At 51.6% G+C, this 17,931-nt stretch overlaps 2 protein-coding genes across 3 annotated transcripts in view; both read left to right on the top strand.

Annotated features, from left to right (window-relative positions):
- Window positions 1-7,992: 7,992 nt before the first annotated feature.
- LOC104486636 (lysozyme C) lies at window positions 7,993-10,332 on the top strand. The gene is made up of 4 exons (XM_010129374.2): window positions 7,993-8,170; window positions 8,490-8,648; window positions 8,885-8,963; window positions 9,350-10,332. Exons 1-4 carry the CDS (start codon window positions 8,017-8,019, stop codon window positions 9,408-9,410), a joined length of 453 nt encoding a protein of 150 aa, XP_010127676.2. The 5' UTR covers window positions 7,993-8,016; the 3' UTR covers window positions 9,411-10,332.
- A 3,605-nt stretch (window positions 10,333-13,937) lies between these two features.
- Window positions 13,938-17,931, top strand: part of CACNA1S (calcium voltage-gated channel subunit alpha1 S) — a 42,724-nt gene continuing 38,730 nt past the window's right edge. For both annotated transcript variants that reach the window (XM_086765926.1, XM_086765925.1), the window contains exon 1: window positions 13,938-14,125. In XM_086765926.1, the coding sequence (XP_086622052.1) occupies window positions 13,965-14,125 (161 nt within the window). In that variant the 5' untranslated portion in view covers window positions 13,938-13,964. The remainder of the gene's footprint in view (window positions 14,126-17,931) is intronic.

Genomic DNA, 17,931 nt, shown 5'->3' with positions numbered 1-17,931 from the left:
TTTTGCATGTCTGGTTGCACATAACTATTAACATATGATTGACTTGAATAATTTGCTACAATGCCTTTTTAAAGCCAGCTTGCATTATACAAAGCAAATCCCTCTGTCAGTTCTTACATAAAATAGTTTTCTTTAACTATTCCCACCCCATTTTTAAAAAAGATTGCAATACATTGATTTATTTTTTTTTTATTCTTTTTCTGCACAAAAATTGAAGCAATAGAAAAGTCACCTGATTTCTCAGGAAAGACCTTCGTTATGTGTGAATAACAACTGCCAACACGCCACCCTGAAACGCAGCGTTTGGTACTCCGAAGTGTCGTTACAGTGCGCTTCCTCCAAAGTAAGGTTTGCAGCTTAGGGCTTTGCCTCTGTAAATTGTATTCAAACCTGAAATGTGTTCAAATAACTGCATATCTCCTATCATCAAGTTGATCAGACTTCTCTTCAATATGATTATCAACACGCTGAAGGTCTTCTTAATATGTTACCTTAGAAGGTTAAATAAAAGCAAAGTTAGTAACACTGAACAATTACTGAAAACTTTGGCTATTTATGTACTTGCATTACATACCAGCGTGTTTTTTTTTTTTAACGCAATGGCATTAAGATACTCTTATTGTAAGGTATTATTTTCAAAAAAAAGTCAGACTGAGAAGCTATTCTCTCCCAGGCAAATTTATCCAACTGTAACGAGAGCACCAAAGCGGTGTGAGGTTGCAGCTGTCTCTAAAAGACCGTGTCTAGAAAAAGTCTCCAGTGTAGGAAGTTAAGACACGCACTACAACAGAACTTGCTTTGTCTCCTGACTTGGTGTTTATATATATATATATTTATATAAGAATATATTTTAAATGCAGTTCTGTTCTGGAAAGAGTAACTGAAAAGGTTACTGGTGCTGCTTTCAATGTCATATTTACCAATGATGGTTCTCCTAAAAATTACAGGAAAGTAAAATGCAATTCATTCCAGAGAGTTAAAGAGTAAGTTAATTGACAGGAATGCTGCTGTAGATGCGCTGTGAATGTCCGGTGAGGAGCAGCAAGAGCTTGAGTTGCTGGCACTTTCGGTGTGGGAGCAATCGTCCGATGTTCGTTATTTTTCGGGGTTTTTTTTCAGTGGGCGCCCAGGTGCAGCTGGTGGTAAACGTCGAAGCCCTGTTGGTCAGGGAAAGCCCGGAGCCGCGATGTCTGTGGTGATGTAGATGCGCTGCCAATGGCCGCTGAGGAGCAGCAAGAGCTTGAGTTGCTGGTACTTTTGGTGTGGGAGCAATTGTCCGACGTTCGTTATTTTTCGGGATTTTCTCAGTGTCCGCCCATGTGCAATTGATGGTAAACGTCTTCATCAGCGCAAGCCCGGAGCCCCAGTGTCTGTGGTGCTGTAGATGCGGCGTCAACAGCCGGTGAGGAGTAGCAAGAGCTTGAGTTGCTGGCACTTTTGGTGTGGGAGCAATCGTCGGACGTTCGTGATTTACATCCCCGCTGACTGGAAGAGAAGGAACATAACCCCAATTTTTAAAAAAGGGAATAAGGAAGACCTGGGTAACCACAGGCCGGTCAGCCTCACCTCTGTGCCTGGCAAGGTCATGGAGCAGATTCTCCTGGAAACCATGCCAAGGCACATGGAGAGCAAGGAGGTGGTTGGTGACAGCCAACATGGCTTCACCAAGGGCAGATCGTGCTTGAGCAATTTGGTGGCCTTCTATGACGGGGTGACAGCATTGGTGGACAAGGGACGAGCAACCGACATCATCTACCTGGACTTGTGCAAAGCTTTTGACACTGTCCCGCATGACATCCTTCTCTCTAAACTAGAGAGACATGGGTTTGATGGACGGACCAGTCGGTGGATAAGGAGTTGGCTGGATGGCTGCACTCAGAGAGTGGTGGTTAACGGCTCAATGTCCACATGGAGACTGGTCACGAGTGGCGTCCCTCAGGGGTCCGTGTTGGGCCCGGCCCTGTTCAACATCTTTGTCGGCAACATGGACAGTGGGATAGAGTGCACCCTCAGCAAGTTCGCCGACGACACCAAGTTGTGTGGTGCTGTCGACACGCTGGAAGGGAGGGATGCCATCCAGAGGGACCCGTGCCAACCTCGTGGAGTTCAACCAGGCCAAGTGCAAGGTCCTGCACCTGGGTCATGGCAATCCCAGGCACAAATACAGGCTGGGTGGGGAATGGATTGAGAGCAGCCCTGAGGAGAAGGACTTGGGGGTGCTGGTGGACGAGAAGCTCAACATGAGCCGGCAATGCGCCTTTGCGGCCCAGAAGGCCAACCGCATCCTGGGCTTCATCAAGAGAAGCGTGGCCAGCAGGTCCAGGGAGGTGATTCTCCCCCTCTACTCTGCCCTGGTGAGACCCCACCTGGAGTACTGTGTCCAGTTCTGGAGCACCCAACACAAGAAGGACATGGACCAGTTGGAAAAGGTCCAGAGGAGGCGACGAAGATGATAAAAGGGCTGGAGCACCTCTCTTATGAGGCCAGGCTGAGAGAGTTGGGGCTGTTCAGCCTGGAGAAGAGGAGGCTCCGGGGAGACCTGATAGCGGTCTTCCAGTACCTCAAGGGGGCCTACAAGAAAGATGGGGAAAGGCTGTTTAATAGGGTCTGTTGCAATAGGACAAGGAGTAATGGTTTTAAAATGGGGGGGGTAGATTTAGATTGGAAATTAGGAAAAAATTTTTTACAATGCGAGTTATAGAACACTGGAACAGGTTGCCCAGAAAGGTGGTGGAAGCCCCATCCCTGGAAACATTCCAGGCCAGGTTGGATGAGGCTGTGAGCAACCTGATCTGGTTGGAGATGTCCCTGCTCCTTGCAGGGGGGTTGGACTAGATGACCTTTGAAGGTCCCTTCCAACCCTAACCATTCTATGATTCTATGAATTGTCCTGTAAGATAAAATGGCTAGTTTGGTGGCTGAAGGGAAAGCAGTGCTTATGTACCTTCCCCCTTCATAGGGCTTCCAACACAACATCCTGGATGACAAACTCAGGTTATAAGGGCAGGACAGATGAACTGCAAGGTGGGTGAAAACAAGATGAACCTCCAAGTGTAGTGGTTGATGATTCTAAGTTTTCGTGGTGGTCACATTAAAGTAATTTTCCTCAGGGGTTGACACTGGAGCTAATACTGCTTGCATGTTCATGAGCAGAAAGGAGACTGGACAGAGTGCATCTTCAGTTAGTTTGCAGAGAAAAAACAAATTGAGGGGTGAATGGTTAAAATACTGGAGGCATGGTGGCCGTTTAGAGGGACAAGCTGCTACAAGCTGCTAGTTACTTGGCGGAAACTGTCAAAAACTCATGAAATACAGCAAAAGCTTTTTTTTCCTGGTACAGAATAGCCTCATGCAGCAAGTCAGGCTGAGGACTGACCGCCCAAGAAGCAGCTCTGCGGAAAGGGAGCTGGACATCCTGATGAACAAAAAGTTGAGCATGAATTAGCACGTGCACTTGTAGTAATGAACCTCAGTGTGGGCTTCACTAATACAGGGTGGCCAGCTGATTGAGGGAAGTGATGGTCCTGCTCTACTGGCCACCTGTGTTGCTGCATCTGGATACTATAACCCATGCTGAGTCACCCAGGGAAAGCAAGATGCCAACAAACTCTAGAGAGTTCAACAGCACGCGTCCACAATGGTCAGAGAAACGGAGCCCAAGCATTTGTGAAGAGGCTGCAGGAACCGTGCTTATTTAGCCTAAAGAAAAGACATTGAAGAGAGCATCTAAGAGCAGATTTTGAAACCCTGAAGTGCGGTGGCAGAGAAGATGGAGCCAGACTGTTCTCAGAGGTGCACAGTGAAAGGCCAAGAGAGAACAGGCACAAGCTGCAAATAGAGGAATACCAGCAGAACATAATGAAAAAATTCTTCTCTTCGAGAATGGCGCAGGCCTGAAATAGTCTCAGGAAGGACGTGTAATCTTCATCTTCAGAGATTTTCAGGCTTCATCAGACAAGATACTGAGTTACCTGGTCTCATTTTGAAGGTAGTGTTGTCCCAAAACAGGGGTTCTTTTACCGACTGTGCAGGAGACAATCAATACATCGAGTCAAGACATTTGTATTTCAGTTCCGCAGAAGCGGGTGCTAGGCATCTAACACAGCCAGCACACCTCTTAGAAATGCAAAGGGTCTTTTAGACAAAATAATAGCAGGGAAGAAATCACAATAAAACAATTAATTGGTTACCCATACTTTTCCCACTGATCATGATTATATACGGCCATGTTTTAAACTTCCAGGGAGGTCCTCTTCATTAGCATATTAATAATCCGTAAGGAGGTGTAATTTTTAGCATTATAATCACCTAAGGGGAGTTCAGGACACAAAGTTTGTTTAGGCTTATGTAACAAACCACAGATCACCTGCACACAATGTACGCTGGACAGGTCTATGAATACACTATTGTCCTTGACCAGGATGCATATCCTGGTTAGGAGGAGGAGTTTCCATTTCCCTCTCCAAGGATACCTGGCCTTTGTAACCTTTATTTTGTTCCTATGTATGACAGTAGTGAAACTTAAAACAGATTAGATGAGATCTTCAGGGGTCCTTCCCAATGGCAATGATTCTGCTAATACTGTTTTTAGATAGAATTAAATGTTATGGGAATGTTCCTCATAGCAGGAGGAGAATGGAATCTATTACAGAAGCAAGTGGGTATTGTCGCCCCTTGTGAGAGCACTTGGCTTTGTTGGGCTAAGCAGCATATTGGATTTACATGGCAAGGTGCTGGCAGCTCCAAATTGGACCCAAAGTAATGGGCTGGCCAGAGCTGATCCCATCAGCAAAGCTGGTGGCACCTCTGTGACAACATATTTGAGAAAAGGCAGAAAATACCACACAAGGAGAGGAAAAAAAAAAAAAAGACTGCGGAAAAGAAGGGGAAATATCAAGGTCAGAGAAGAAAGGGGAGGAGGACATGCCTCATGGTGTAGCAGATACTCTTGCAGCCTGAGTACAACCCACACCAGAGCAGAGGAAAAGTGTGAGGAGGAAGGAGCAGCACGGAGAAGCTATGTACCAAGCGTAATCCCCCTGTCCCTCATGTGCAGAGGTATTGGCAGTGAAGGAATGAAGTTCATCTTGGGAAAGGGCAGAGGAGACAGATAAATAAAGCTATTTTTTTCCTTAGTTGTTTGTTCTGCCCACAATGATGATGGGTAAGCAACCTCCCTGTCTTTATCTCAAACCATGAGCTTTCTTGTTCCCCGTTCCATTGAGGCCAGTGAGCGAGCAGCTGGGTGAGAGTCTGGCATTAGCCAAGGTTAACCTACCGCAGGCAGAACTAAACACTGGATTTCCCAGGTCTGGAGCAGAAGTGGGATGTTAGAGACTAGACTAACAGGCCCTCGGAGGCAGGACATCTAGGCAAGGTTCCTTACCTACAGACTGACATCTAGTGCCATTCGAGACAGCTCAGGATATCCGAAACATCGGCGTGGATCTGTCAGGTATGAAACAATACTTAAAAGAATCCCATATGATCTGAATCAGTGACTGGAGGCCACTTTCAGATACCTAGGACATCTCAAAAGACACTTGGCACGTGCATTTTGGTAACTGAATCCTACCTTGACTCTCCCCATATCTCCAGCTCAATGGGAAGTTTGCTTTTCAATGCAGATGGCACTGAGTCCCACAGAAGTGACTGCAATGGGATCTTTGGATCCCTGCCTTGGTGGTCAAAAGCTCAGGATGTGAAGACCATTGGAACTCTACTTTCTGATCACCTTCTCACACGCAGAAATAAACAGAATTGTAACCTGCCAAACCCTGCAATGCATTATCCTTCCTTCTCAGCTTTTGCTGGAGACCTAAACACAATCAGTGTTTCACAGCTGCTCATATGAAGGAGATGTTCTGTTGCGTTTATCCTAATAATCATGTTAATTGTTGTACACTCATTCCCTGGCACAATTGAATTCCCAGTACCTAAACAAATTATTATCCGACACAGTCCTGGCACCTCCCTGTCTGCAAGGGAGGTGCTCTGGGATGCACAGACTCATCTTTTGGTAGTTTCCTCCTCTCTGTGCCATCTTTGGACTTCTTTAGGTCCAGATGAGCCATGGCCCAGTACCAGTCAGAAACTGACCTGAAGGCCATCCCCAGTCAGATTTGTCCTCTTCCCTTCCACATTTACCAGGAATGTCTGTGGGACTGGGATTCTCTCCAAAAAAAGAGGAAGCAAATAGGCAATGCAATTATGGCGCAGGAGGAAGCTGCTTTGTCACCGTGAGAATGAGTCTTGCACCCCATGACAGCTGCTTTTGACAGAAGCATGACTCTGGGTTAAGCTTGGCCAGAGGTATTGTGTCCTTCACGAAGAAACTGAAAGGGGATTGGTTTTCAGACTTATATATTTAGCCCTTTTCGATAATTAGTGCTGCATAAAAAGTTAGGCAAGACACCTCCAGAATGAGGCATCCACAGTCACTAGCCACTCTGGAAAGTGTCTCATGTATCATTTTATAACAGACACCACTGGCAGTGTGAGATTTCAGTAAAAATTACAGTTTCTTTTGAGGCATCTGCAAATAGAGGTGTTCTGGCACTCTCACATTTTGTTACGTCTGCCAATGGATATGCAAATAGTGTGTGAGCCAGAGTGCTAATGTTTTAAAAACTTGTATATGACTAATTAAGTAAGCATCTGAAAGCCAGAACCATGGGCTGTAAACTGCTGCTTCCCACAGTGGGAACAAACATGGGCCAGAATGGCTCCCAGTCTTGCCTTCTAGACCACTTGTGTGCCCTTCCTTAAGCTCGCTACGCAAACATTAAGTAGTCCTTGAAATGTGGCCCTTGAGAAGCCTCCGTCCTAGCCTAGCCTCTAGGACAACATCATTCCCAGCCCCAGGGGAACAATAAGCCACTGTACTGGTTTTGGCTGGGATAAAGTTAAATTTCTTCACAGGAGCTTGTATGGGGCTGGTTTGGATTTGTGCCGAAAACAGCGTTGATAGCGCAGGGATGTTTTAGTTATTGCCGAGCAGCGTCAGGGCCTTTCCTGCTCCTCACACCACCCCGCCAGCGGGTGGGCTGGGGGTGCACAAGAAGCTGGGAGGGGACACAGCTGGGACAGCCGAGCCCCACTGACCCAAGGGATGTCCCACACCATATGAGGTCATGCTCAGCAATAGAACTGGAGGAAGAAGAAGGATGAGGAGGATGTTTGGAGTGGTGGCATTTGCCTGCCCAAGTAACCGTTGAGTGTGATGAAGCCCTGCTTTCCTGGAGGTGGCTAAACATCTTCCTGCCAATGGGAAGTAGTGCATTAATTCTTTATTTTGCTTTGCTTGTGAGCACAGCTTTTGATTTACCTATTAAACTGTCTCTATCTCAACCCACAAGTTTTGTCACTTTTACCCTTCCAATTCTCTTCCTCATCCCACTGGAGAGATCAAGTGGCTTCGCAGCCTGCTGAGGTTAAACCACAGCACCCACAGAAGGTAACTACAGCCTTTGATCCATGAAGTGTCCGTAACTCCAACCACCAAGTTGGTGATTCCCTCAAGATTTGGTTACTGCAGTTAAATCCTAGAATTAATGCACGTGTAGCCAAACTCTCAGTTCTTGTGATTACCCAAAAATGGTCCCTATAGCAACTCTACCCTCCAGCCATAGGACAAATCTAAATTGCATCAATAGAATAAACTTAAGACTGCTCTAGCCCATAGGTAACTATAATTTAATTGTAAACTCAGTCTTCTATGTTATTGTAAATGTGACTTTGGGGTTTTCCCCACCTTTACTCATCGGCAAATCCCAGCTCCATTCCTGTGACAACCATAACCGCAATAGGGACTGGCATCCTTCAGAAGTTGTCTTTGGCTTTTGGCCCACTTCCTTATTAGCTTGTTACCGTAAAGGCCACCCACGCTTGCCAGACATGCTTGGCTGACCAGCTGTTCCCCCTCCTGGGAGCAGGAATAAAAGGCCAGCACTGAAGGCAGTCCTGACAGAGAGACAGCTCAAGTCACTTCGGCACTTTCTTGCTGCGGACTGCATTATGAGAAAGTCAATGCTCTTCTTCGGCTTTCTTCTCGTCTTCCTCGGCCTGGCTCTGCCAGGCGTCCAGGGAAAACGCATCTCCCGATGTGACTTGGTGAAGATCCTACGTCAGAATGGCTTTGAGGGCTTTGTGGGCAAAACTGTAGCTGACTGTGAGTACAAGGAGCTCCCATTGCACCTCTCTGCCTTGTCCCTCTCAGCTCCTTCGTAATCTTCCAGCAGCGCTACTCTGTCCCTCCGTTCCTTTGACTTCATAATCTCTCTTCCTTGCCTCCTTCTACTGCTTACACAACAAATACCACCCGGAGCTTTATACTTCCAAGCATTTATCCATCCGTTTCTCAGACTTATGGTATCACCAGTTTAATTACTTCTCCAGCTCTTCATTCATCCTTGATCCCTTCATCTCTCTCCTCTTATTTGCCCTGAGCATACCTTGATGTTCCTCCTCTGGGCTCTCTCCTCCTGCAGGGGTCTGCCTGGTGCAACACGAGAGCAGTTACAACACTAGAGCGTTTAATAACAATGGTCCAAGCAGGGACTACGGCATCTTTCAGATCAACAGCCAGTACTGGTGTGACGATGGCAGGACCCGTGGATCCAAGAATGCCTGCCGTACCAGTTGCTCAAGTAAGTGGTGGAACAGAACAAAAAGCCTCTCTTCGTCCACTCCATGAAGGCACCCTGATCCGTCCATAACATCTGCCTAGCAGCTGCTCTGGGCATTTCTATGTATGCTTCTATTCATCCACCTCCTCAGTATCCCACTCACCCTTCCTGATGAACAGCCTTCCCTTTGCCCATCTATCCCTGCTCTCCCTCTACTCCTCTTTGCTCCATGCTGACCTTTTCTCCCTTCTCTACAGAATTTCAAGATGATAATATCAAGGATGATATTCAGTGCGCCAAGAAGATTGCTCAGGAGGCTAAAGGCCTCACTCCCTGGTAAGGATATCTGCAGTGGGCACTGGGAAAGAGTGGGCAGAGGAGACAAAAGAAAATCCTGCTACAGACTGGTGGTGGTGGGGCAGTCGGTGAGAAGCTGTGTTTGGTAAAGTTTAGCACAGTCCTTCTCCTAGGGCTAAAAAGAATTGAGGAGTCCTGGCTCCCAGCATCCGCTCTAACTCCCTGAATCTCCCTCCCAGAGTTCTTTCCCCTTCCCCCAGCTCCCTAGATCGAGCTCATCAGAATTTTCATTGATTCCTATTTTTCACGCCCAGCTTTTTTCACCCAAGGCTCCCAAAGAATAACCAAGTTTGGGTTTGTAACCAATTCAATGATTGTGTAACTCCCCAAATTACATCATTGTTTGTTTGTTTGTTTTTCCCCAGGTATGCCTGGAGAGACCATTGCAGGGGCAGAAACCTGAATTCCTACGTCAGGGGTTGCTAAATCACTCCACAAGCAGCAACTGTTTTCTCAGGATCATGAACGGCAAAGAGTGAGGGTGTACGGAGCGGAGGCTAGGGAAAATAGACGCATGCAGGGAATTAAAAGCAGCTTATTATTAAGGTGAAAAGGGTTCTGGCTATTGTTAACACAATGAGGGCTTTGAGCTACTGCAATGCAAGCAGAGGACGAAAAGGCTGATGGCTTCTTGGAAACACAGCTTAGCAGAAGTGCATTACAGGTGGAGTTTCAGCCATTTACTTCCATAATTCTGCCTCAAGATTTTGTTGTCCTGACTAACAGGGCTTACTAATATTTAGGGTTTCTCTCTCTTTTTGTCTGTTTCTCTCTTTTCCTTCATCCTTCCCATCCTCCCATCCTCCTTCCCACTCTCCCTTCCCTTCTTTCATTCTTCTGTTCTTTCTTAGCTGAGTGTAGGAAATACAAAAACTAATGAACGCGATACAAGACCTGCGTAATTGACGTTGCCTTATAACGAGGACAGTCACTGACTGAGGTGGGTAGTACAGTTGACTGCCAGGGAGAGAGAACTGTGCTGAAACATGACCTTGCTCCTTAAAATTATCTGAGCATCTGCTCCTGGCTGGTGCGAGAGGTCGGGCGTTGAAAGCACGGACATCCAGCCTGGCTGAATATGACTTTTCCTATCATCCTTTGAGGTGGCAGTCTAGGAAAGATACAGGCAGCATCTCTGTGAGGAAATAATGGGTTGGAAAGTCAATTAGGAAAGGGAGATGTTTTGTCATTTAGGTCACAAGACTTTTTTTTCCAAACAAAGGCTGAATCCAGAAGCAGTGCACAAATGGAAGGTGACAATACTGAAACCGTGTTTGCTTCTTCATATGCTTCGTTCTGCTGCTTGGTGAGCAGTGCTTTTTTAAAAAAATAAACAGCAATAAACAGATGCTTTACCTCTTGTCTTATGTGAATGCATAAACTAACAATGAGAGGCATGTTTGTTTAGATAGCTGAATCTAAAAAGAAAAGCTCAAAGTAGCTTTGCCAGAAGACCTCTTCCCAGCTACGGGGCAGACTGTGGCTGCTTCTTCTCCCATGACCTAGGAGACTTCATTCTCTTATTAAGTAACTCAAGGTAGAGATATTTTACATGCGAGTGTCCATGAGGCTTTTGAGAAAACTCAAAAAAAAGTCAAAGCCTTACTTTATCATCGTCTTCAGTGTAGGTATTTTCCATCTGTTTGGGCATTTGAACCTTCTTATCTGGGGTTTTGGCTTGTGAGTTCAACCCTGGGAACAGGATGCGTTCTGTCTACTTAAAAATGAAGACCATGCGTGCATCTCCAGGGGACGTACTCAACAAGAAAAGATCAGGGATTGTGGAAGTAAACTCTCTGCAAACGAACCACATCCCTGCTAGGGGCTGCTGAATCCTGCCGGAGTTCTGTAAGCCCGGGTCCAACCAGGAGGGAGGCTGAGCACGGGCTCCCAGCAGGCGCACGCACGCACACGCTCCCACACACGGAGACGCCAACACATCCACACGCACATCCACACATGTACGCGTGTATATAGACGCACGTGTATATGACTGGCCACGCAGATGGAGATACACGCGCTCGGCACTCACAAAAACACAAACAGCACCAGCGGCCTCCTCCCGTTCCCCCCTCTGGCTGATCTGAAGGAGGGTCCCTTAGTCCCCGAGTGGGAAAGATAAATTCAGACTCCCACACGCACACGCAGAGCCCCCCTCCAGCAGCTGGGTCAGACCCCCTGACTGCACGGTGGTTGCCCCACACCCCCTCTTCCCACCCCACACCCTCCCCATCCCTACACCCACCCACGCACCCCCATACCTACACCCACACCCCCACGCGAGGGTCTCGGCTGCCCCCACGCCACCTCGCGAACTCCCGTGGTCCCTCCAGCGGCCCCCCTGCGCCCGTGGGGTCGTGGGGACGCCCGCCCCCCGCACCCCAGCCCTGGCCCGGAGCGCTGCTCCCGCTCCCGGGTTGGGCCGGAGGTCTCGACAGGGGTGCGGCCGCCCGGCACCGGCGGGGCCGCGCTGACGGGAGCGGGGCCGCGCTGACGGGAGCGGGGCCGCGCTCGGGACGGCCGCCCCTTCCTGCTGCCGCCCGGCTGGGCTCGGGTCGAAGCCGGCTGGGCTGGAGCAGCTCCGGTCCGCTCGCCCTGGCCGGGTACCCGCTCCAGCTCCGTGTGAAGGTTTCGGTGGGCAGTGGCTGCTTTTGGCCGGCCCGTGCGGAAGGGAGAGGCGGTGGTGGGTCCGGAACGGAACGGGACGGGACGGGACGGGACGGGACGGGAGGGGAGGGGACGGGCTGCCGGCCGGCTCAGGCAGCCCCGAGGCAGGGCGAGCTCCCGCGGGAGCCGGGCGGCGAGGCAGGGAGGTGCCAGGGCTGGGGACAGGAGGAGCTTTGGGGAGGTGCGTGAGCGCGGGAGCGGTTCCTGGCTCGGTCGCTGCTGGAGGACGGGCAGCGCTTCCATCCCCGCTCTTCCCCGCGGCGGGAGAGCCCCAACCGGGGTGGCAGCTCTCCATCATGGGCTCCCAGCGCTGGGGGCCCCTCCTGAGGGCAGCGCTGGAGCCAGAGGTGAGCCTGAAGGCCCACGAAGCGTGCGAGGGAGACGAGGATGGATGTGAAGGGGATCCCCGAGGAAGGAGCCCCTCCCGGCCGAGCAGGTAGGGACATCTCCGTCGCGCAGAGCACCGCGGCGTTTTGTTAAAGCCGCGGCAGGCGGGTGGTTGCCAGCGCAGCCCGGTGTGCGGAGTGCTGGGCACGGCAAAGTGGCGAGCGGTGGCCAGCGGCCGCAGGCGGGGTGCGTGAGCGAAGGGGCGCGCAGGAGAGCGCAGGCGTTGAGTGTCCCCGGCCCTCGCCCTGCCCTCCTCTCGGGCTTGGCCGGGGCCGAAGGGCGGGTGTTCCTCCGCAGGCTCCCCGCTAGATGGGCCCCGCGTCCTTGCTCTCCCTCGGACGGGTTCTGCCCAGGCAGCTCCTGGCTTTCACTGGGGCTTGGCGGGGAAGAACGACGACTAAATGGGAGCTAATGGGAACATGCGTGGATGTGCCTCACGAGGGGAGAGGGCTGGAGCCCTCGGCAGGAGCGATTTGAGTCTGGTTCGCACAAAATGCAGCGGAGTGCTGTGGGAGGGAGCAGGTTACTAATTTAACCCCTTTACTCCCCCAAAGTGCATGCAAGCTGCTGGAGCGGCTGCGGGAGTTGCTCTGCCATGGGCAGGGAGCGACCAGCTCCTTCGGCGCCGGGGCCCTGGGTGCAGCCTGCTGCACGCTGCAAAGTCATTTCCCTCCACGGTGAAATGTCCCTGCAAAGCAAAGGAGAGGGAGCTCTGGGCGAGGCCGCGTGCTGCAGTGGGTAGAGCAGCTCCCTGGGATGCGTGGGGTTGGCTGGCGCGCAGCTGGTCAGCCACATTAGACTGTAACATCTCTGTAGGACAGAGATACCATTTGCGTGGGACGTAACTGCAAGTAATGAAATCGCTGCAATTATTTTCCTGACTCAGTCCAGGAAACCCCAGGAACACCCCCAAGAGCAACCCTCCTGGTGCCTCAGTTTCCCCTGCTGTGAAGAGGTGCTGATAACCTGTCTTTCTCCCTGCCTGCCTTCCAGCTCAGGAGTTACCATAACCGTTCATACCATTCATCCGCTTGGGCTTTCCCAAGCCCAGCTGGACTTGCCAGGATACAATCCAGCTTAGGCTTGGTGGGTTCCTGCATCCCCAGGCAACCTCCATACCCTGCAAGCATGACTGGGGAGGTGAGGCTGAGCAACAGGTTGTTTGAGTGACCAGTGCCAGGCAAGAGTTTCCTCTGTCCCTCCAGAAAAGCAAGCTAGAGCACTTTTTGGACTCTGAGGTTGGAGTCAAAAGTCCCTGTCAGTGAGATGGGCCCAGCCCCAGAGGCCCTACAGCCCCAGGATCACAGGGTCCAGGGCTCACCTGAGCAGATTGCACCAAATGAAGGTGAAATCCTGCAGAGAGAGAAGACTGAGCAGTTTGTGGGGTAACCTTCTCCGGGAACTGGCCAGAGTCACGTTCTCCATCTCACCCTGAATAATGCGATTCAGCAAATGGGGCTGAACGTGTTGCCGCAGGCAGCCTGGCTTCCCAGTTCAGGCAAGGGAGGCTGGGGGAGCTGGGGAAAGAGCTGACCTGGGACAAAGGTGCTTTTCTTTCAGACATGGTGTGCCCAGTGCTGAGCAGCCTGTTCCCACCCCCAGCCCGGGTCGGTGGCATGCGAAGCACTCGCTCGCCTCCCGAAGTGCCCGGTAAAGCAGCAACAGCTGCAGGGGCCCTTTTGCTGCCTCAGGAGCTGTGACAGCACCCGGGAGCCGGGCCGGGATCTAAATTTAAACTCATGCTTTGTGTGTTTGTACATGCGAGTGCAGGCTCCAGCCCCCACTCCCCCACCGCCTCCCCTGGTGCGCGGAGGAGACTGACTCCGCAAGAAGGGAGATCCAGAGGAGCTGCAGCTGGCTGGGACCAGGGGAAGGGGGGGTCGGCTGTGGGGCAGGAGGGGGAGAAACGACTAGGGGACAAACACCATGGAGCCTGCTTCTCCCCAGGATGACGTGAAGAAGAGGCAACAGAAGGAGAAGTCCAAGAAGCCAGTGCCGCCAGCAGCCCCCCGGCCACCAAGGGCTCTGTTCTGCTTAACCCTGGAAAACCCTCTGCGGAAGGCATGCATCAGCATCGTGGAGTGGAAGTATCCTTCCGGCTACATGGGCTTGGGAGCACCTGTGCTTGTAAGCAGGGGTGCTGGGGGGCAGGACCCCGTGGGCTGCAGGCAGGAGAGCGCTCGATCAGCCCACTTCAAGCCCGTGCTGGCTGTCTCGTCAGGTCTGCAAAAGGCAACGAGGTGCTTGGGGAGCCCTGGTAGGATGTGCTGGCAATGGCAGCGGCTGTGCGAATTAGGGGCGTGAATAGGCTTGTGGGGGAAGCTGGGGCTGAGAAGCGGGTCAGGCCATGGGAACCTTCAGGAGGGTGGTACAGGGACAGGCAGGGACAGCCTGGGTGGCAAGGGACTTGGAGCCATGCTGGGGAGAAAGAGGGGACAGCCCGCTGGGAGGGGAGAGGGTCTGGTGTGTGAGAAGGGGGCACAGTTCCCGTCCTGGGGCGGGGATGGGGCCAGGCTGGGAGAGCGGGAGCTGGGGATGGGGATGGGGACAGCAGACTGCCCCAGGGCAGAGGTTTGGGAGTGGTAGTGAGACCATGGCGAGCTGCTTGGGATGGCTCCTTGTGTGTGTCACTGCTTGCCAGATCCCACAGCCGTTCCCTGCCTGGTGGTGGGGGCTGGCCAGCAGCCCCCCGATGCTTGCCGACACCGTTGTCCTCTCAGCTCCCCTTCCCCACCCCTCCCCGGCACTGGGTCACAGGTGAAGGCTTTTGTGAATGATGCTGTTCAGAGGGACGGTATCTCTCTGTGCCTCTGGCTTAACGTAGGAATGGGTTTTGGGTGGTTGCTCTTTGATTTGCCATCTTTTCACTTGGGCATTATAGCTTGGAAATACCAAAATGTCATGTTCCTACCACCCATCCAGGAACTATTTTAGGCCATGAAATATTGCCTTGTTCACCTGTATTTTATGGAAGGGAAGAGGATGGAAGATGAAATATTTCACTTTGGCTTCAGCAAAATGTTTGGGCTCTAGCAAAAATGATGGAACTTGGGGATGTTTCCAGCCAATCCAGTTCTTCCACCCCAGCTTTTCTCATTTTAGTTGGTGAACCCATCTGCATGTTCCTGGCCTTGGCAGAGTCATCCCAGCCCTGGCCAGGCTTTGCTCCTCTTGGAGGTGGCTTGGTCGCCTTAGGCTGGCTGTGTTGCTGTACACGTAGTGCCATGGGGACACCAAAACCGTGCTCCTGCACTGCCAGAGCTGCCTTCTTCAAAGCCCAAGGTGCTCAGGCCATGCTCACACCTCTGGTGGTCCTGTGCTGGCCATGGAATTTGTTCCTTCACTGCGAAGGGGCTCTCTGTCCTTCAGGGAGAAGAAGCAGGGTCAAAATTGGGGAATTTTCCATTTCTGCTTCTCTGGCGTGAGGACTGGGTTGTTCTACAAGCATATGGAAGAGGGCTGTGTCTTAAATAGGCACTGAGCATGGAAGAAAGTTGTGCATACACCCCAGTGGCAGGGGAAGAGCTGGAAATAGGACTTACATCTTCCAACACGCTCAAACACATTCCTCCTTCCGGGCCAACACATGCCAGAGAGAGTGCATAGCACAGTGGGGGTCTTTCCCACATCGGTGCCATGGAAGGGGAGCGCAGAGGGGAGAGGTGGGTGTGCCACCAGGAAGGTTGCAGGTGTAGGTGGTTCTGACCTGTGGAGGACAAATGACCCAGGGCATCAGGTTTCTCCAGCGCCTCTCTTGCGCCTGGCTGTATTTATACCCAAATGCACCTGGCTGCCCTCGTTCAGGGATCAGGGTTTGCAAGGCATGACAGGGTCGTTCCAGTTCCTGCGGGTTGTTGTGGTCTTTAGGGCCGGGCAAGCTGCCAAGGGGAGATTAGCTGTGACCATTTTCTGTGGGGATACCTGGCGTCTGGGTTCAGTACGGCGGTACACGGTTCCTTGGGTCCATCTCTGCTGTGTAGCTTCTGCTGTCAGAGCACCAAGCTGAGCCCCAGGAGTGGAACAGGTCTTTTCCAGGTAGCTGGAGCACGGGGATTATCCCTGCCCTCAGCCTAGGCGGGGTGAAAGTCAGGCTGGCTTGAGGCAGAGGGGTTTTTATGTTGACATTTGCTCACATCTCAAAACCCACGTTTGTTAGCACAAGGAGATCTGGGTACTCTGCAGATCGCTGGGTATCGTGTGCTCAACAGCTAGCCCAGCAAGGTGGTGGTTGTTGGGACACGTCTAGCTTTGTGGTGTCACCCACGTTCCAGGTCATTTAGCAGCCAGGAGGACTTCAAGGCAGGTGGATGAGGAGTCTGGGGACCTTGGAGCTGCAAGGCACTAGGGGCCTAATTCTTGCTACAAGGCAGATGTTGGGCCCCTTGGATGCTGCGTAGCAGGAGGCTGCTGGAGAGAAAGAAGTGAGATTGCAGGGCAAGGAGGTGAGGAGGATGTTGAGGCTCTGCCTCAGTGGCAAGTACCCAGTGATGCTACATGCCTCTTTTTTTTTGGTTCGGTCTGTCCCACTGCATTTCTGCCTAATAACAGTGCCAGACTCACAGGCTCTCGAGCAGCAAGCTGGTTCCAGCTCCAGTTACGAGGTAGGTCACCCTTCAAGGAGGGCTGCTCATCTCGCCCCATCAGAGCAGGCAGGGAACCTCTAACCCCTGGGCTCTCCCCATTGTCTGGGACACAGAGGGCTACAGCTTTTCCAGCTTACTTTGGTTTTCAAAATGTCATCAAGTTGATGGGTAGAAGGCTCCAGAAAAGGCAAAATAAGCTCTGGTGAGCGTAGGACACAACTGGCAGCACTCAGCCAGCTCAGCAGGGGGATACGGAGAGAATGCTCCCTGGGTGCCCCTTGCCCCGTGATGCTGGATCGGACGGTGGCGTGGCCCTGCAGCCCAAGGCAGACCTCAGCATAATTATCTGGAAAGCTGAGCTAATTAGTTGGTTAACCATGGCATAGGGAAGCATCAGTATGGCTGCAGGGCCTCTCTGCTGGGGTAGAGTTTGGAGGGCTGTGGTGGGCTCTGTAGCGGTGTCAGTCTGCATGGCTGAGCATGGTGTTCCCACAGAGCGTGTTCCTGGGAGCTGCTCTCCTTTGGAAGGTCTACCCAAAGTGAAATGGGGATGCTGGGAAATCCTGCCTTGTACCAGAACCTCTGTACCTGCTGGATGAGATTTACCAGTTTGGCAGTGATGGCAGGTTGGTAGTTACTGGGTGGGGATGGGAGTGAGAGATCTCAAACAGGTTATGGGGGTAGACGCTGGCTGTGGTCCGAAGTGTGGATGTTGGCTGGTAGGACAATGGAGAGGAGGAGGGGCTGGAGGGGAGCGTGCTGATTTACGTCTCTGTTTGTTGATTTACACAGTAGGTGGGTCTGGCCCGGTGGGCGGCTGGACCAGCATTTTCATTTCCTCCATCTACTTTTAGCTTCAGTGGCTTCCAGGGTTACTAATGAGTACAGGCGAGGCGAGTGGATTAGGGACAATTGAGATGGAGTCATCAGAAACATTATTGGCCAGGAAACTTCGAATTAGCATTGTGACCAAAACTGTTTCTTGTCGCTTTTTGCGTCGTGCTGTACTCAGCTGACTTCTGGCAGCAAAGTCTACCAGATGAGTGGAAAAGATCCCTTTCCTTTTAGGTGCGTGCGTAGCTGCGCAGTGTGGTGGCTGGGCACAGGCACTTCAGAGCTGCAGCAGGACCTAAATGTGACCAGCGTAGGGGCAGCAGAAGATGATGGCTGTCGTCTTCTGTCTACTGCGCTGCCGGGATGCCACAGGGTGGCAAGTTTGGACTGTGCTGAGATGAACAGGGAGTGAGGTCCCTGGGGTGAGAGCCCAGCCATGGATGACGTCCTGGAGACAGAGTTTGAGCTCTTTTGGG

The sequence above is a fragment of the Chlamydotis macqueenii genome, chromosome 23 (genome assembly GCF_036417535.1).
Source record: "Chlamydotis macqueenii isolate bChlMac1 chromosome 23, bChlMac1.mat, whole genome shotgun sequence".
NCBI classification, from domain to species: domain Eukaryota; kingdom Metazoa; phylum Chordata; class Aves; order Otidiformes; family Otididae; genus Chlamydotis; species Chlamydotis macqueenii.
Note: the sequence above shows the minus strand (reverse complement) of the source record. Positions and strands in the feature narration are given on the sequence as shown.

Excerpts from the sequence above, each read along its gene's own strand:
- LOC104486636 (XM_010129374.2), top strand. The coding sequence starts at position 8,017 with ATGAGAAAGTCAATGCTCTTCTTCGGCTTTCTTCTCGTCTTCCTCGGC. Across the intron at positions 8,649-8,884 it reads CTGCCGTACCAGTTGCTCAA|AATTTCAAGATGATAATATC; the intron begins GTAAGTGGTGGA and ends CCTTCTCTACAG. Across the intron at positions 8,964-9,349 it reads GCTAAAGGCCTCACTCCCTG|GTATGCCTGGAGAGACCATT; the intron begins GTAAGGATATCT and ends GTTTTTCCCCAG.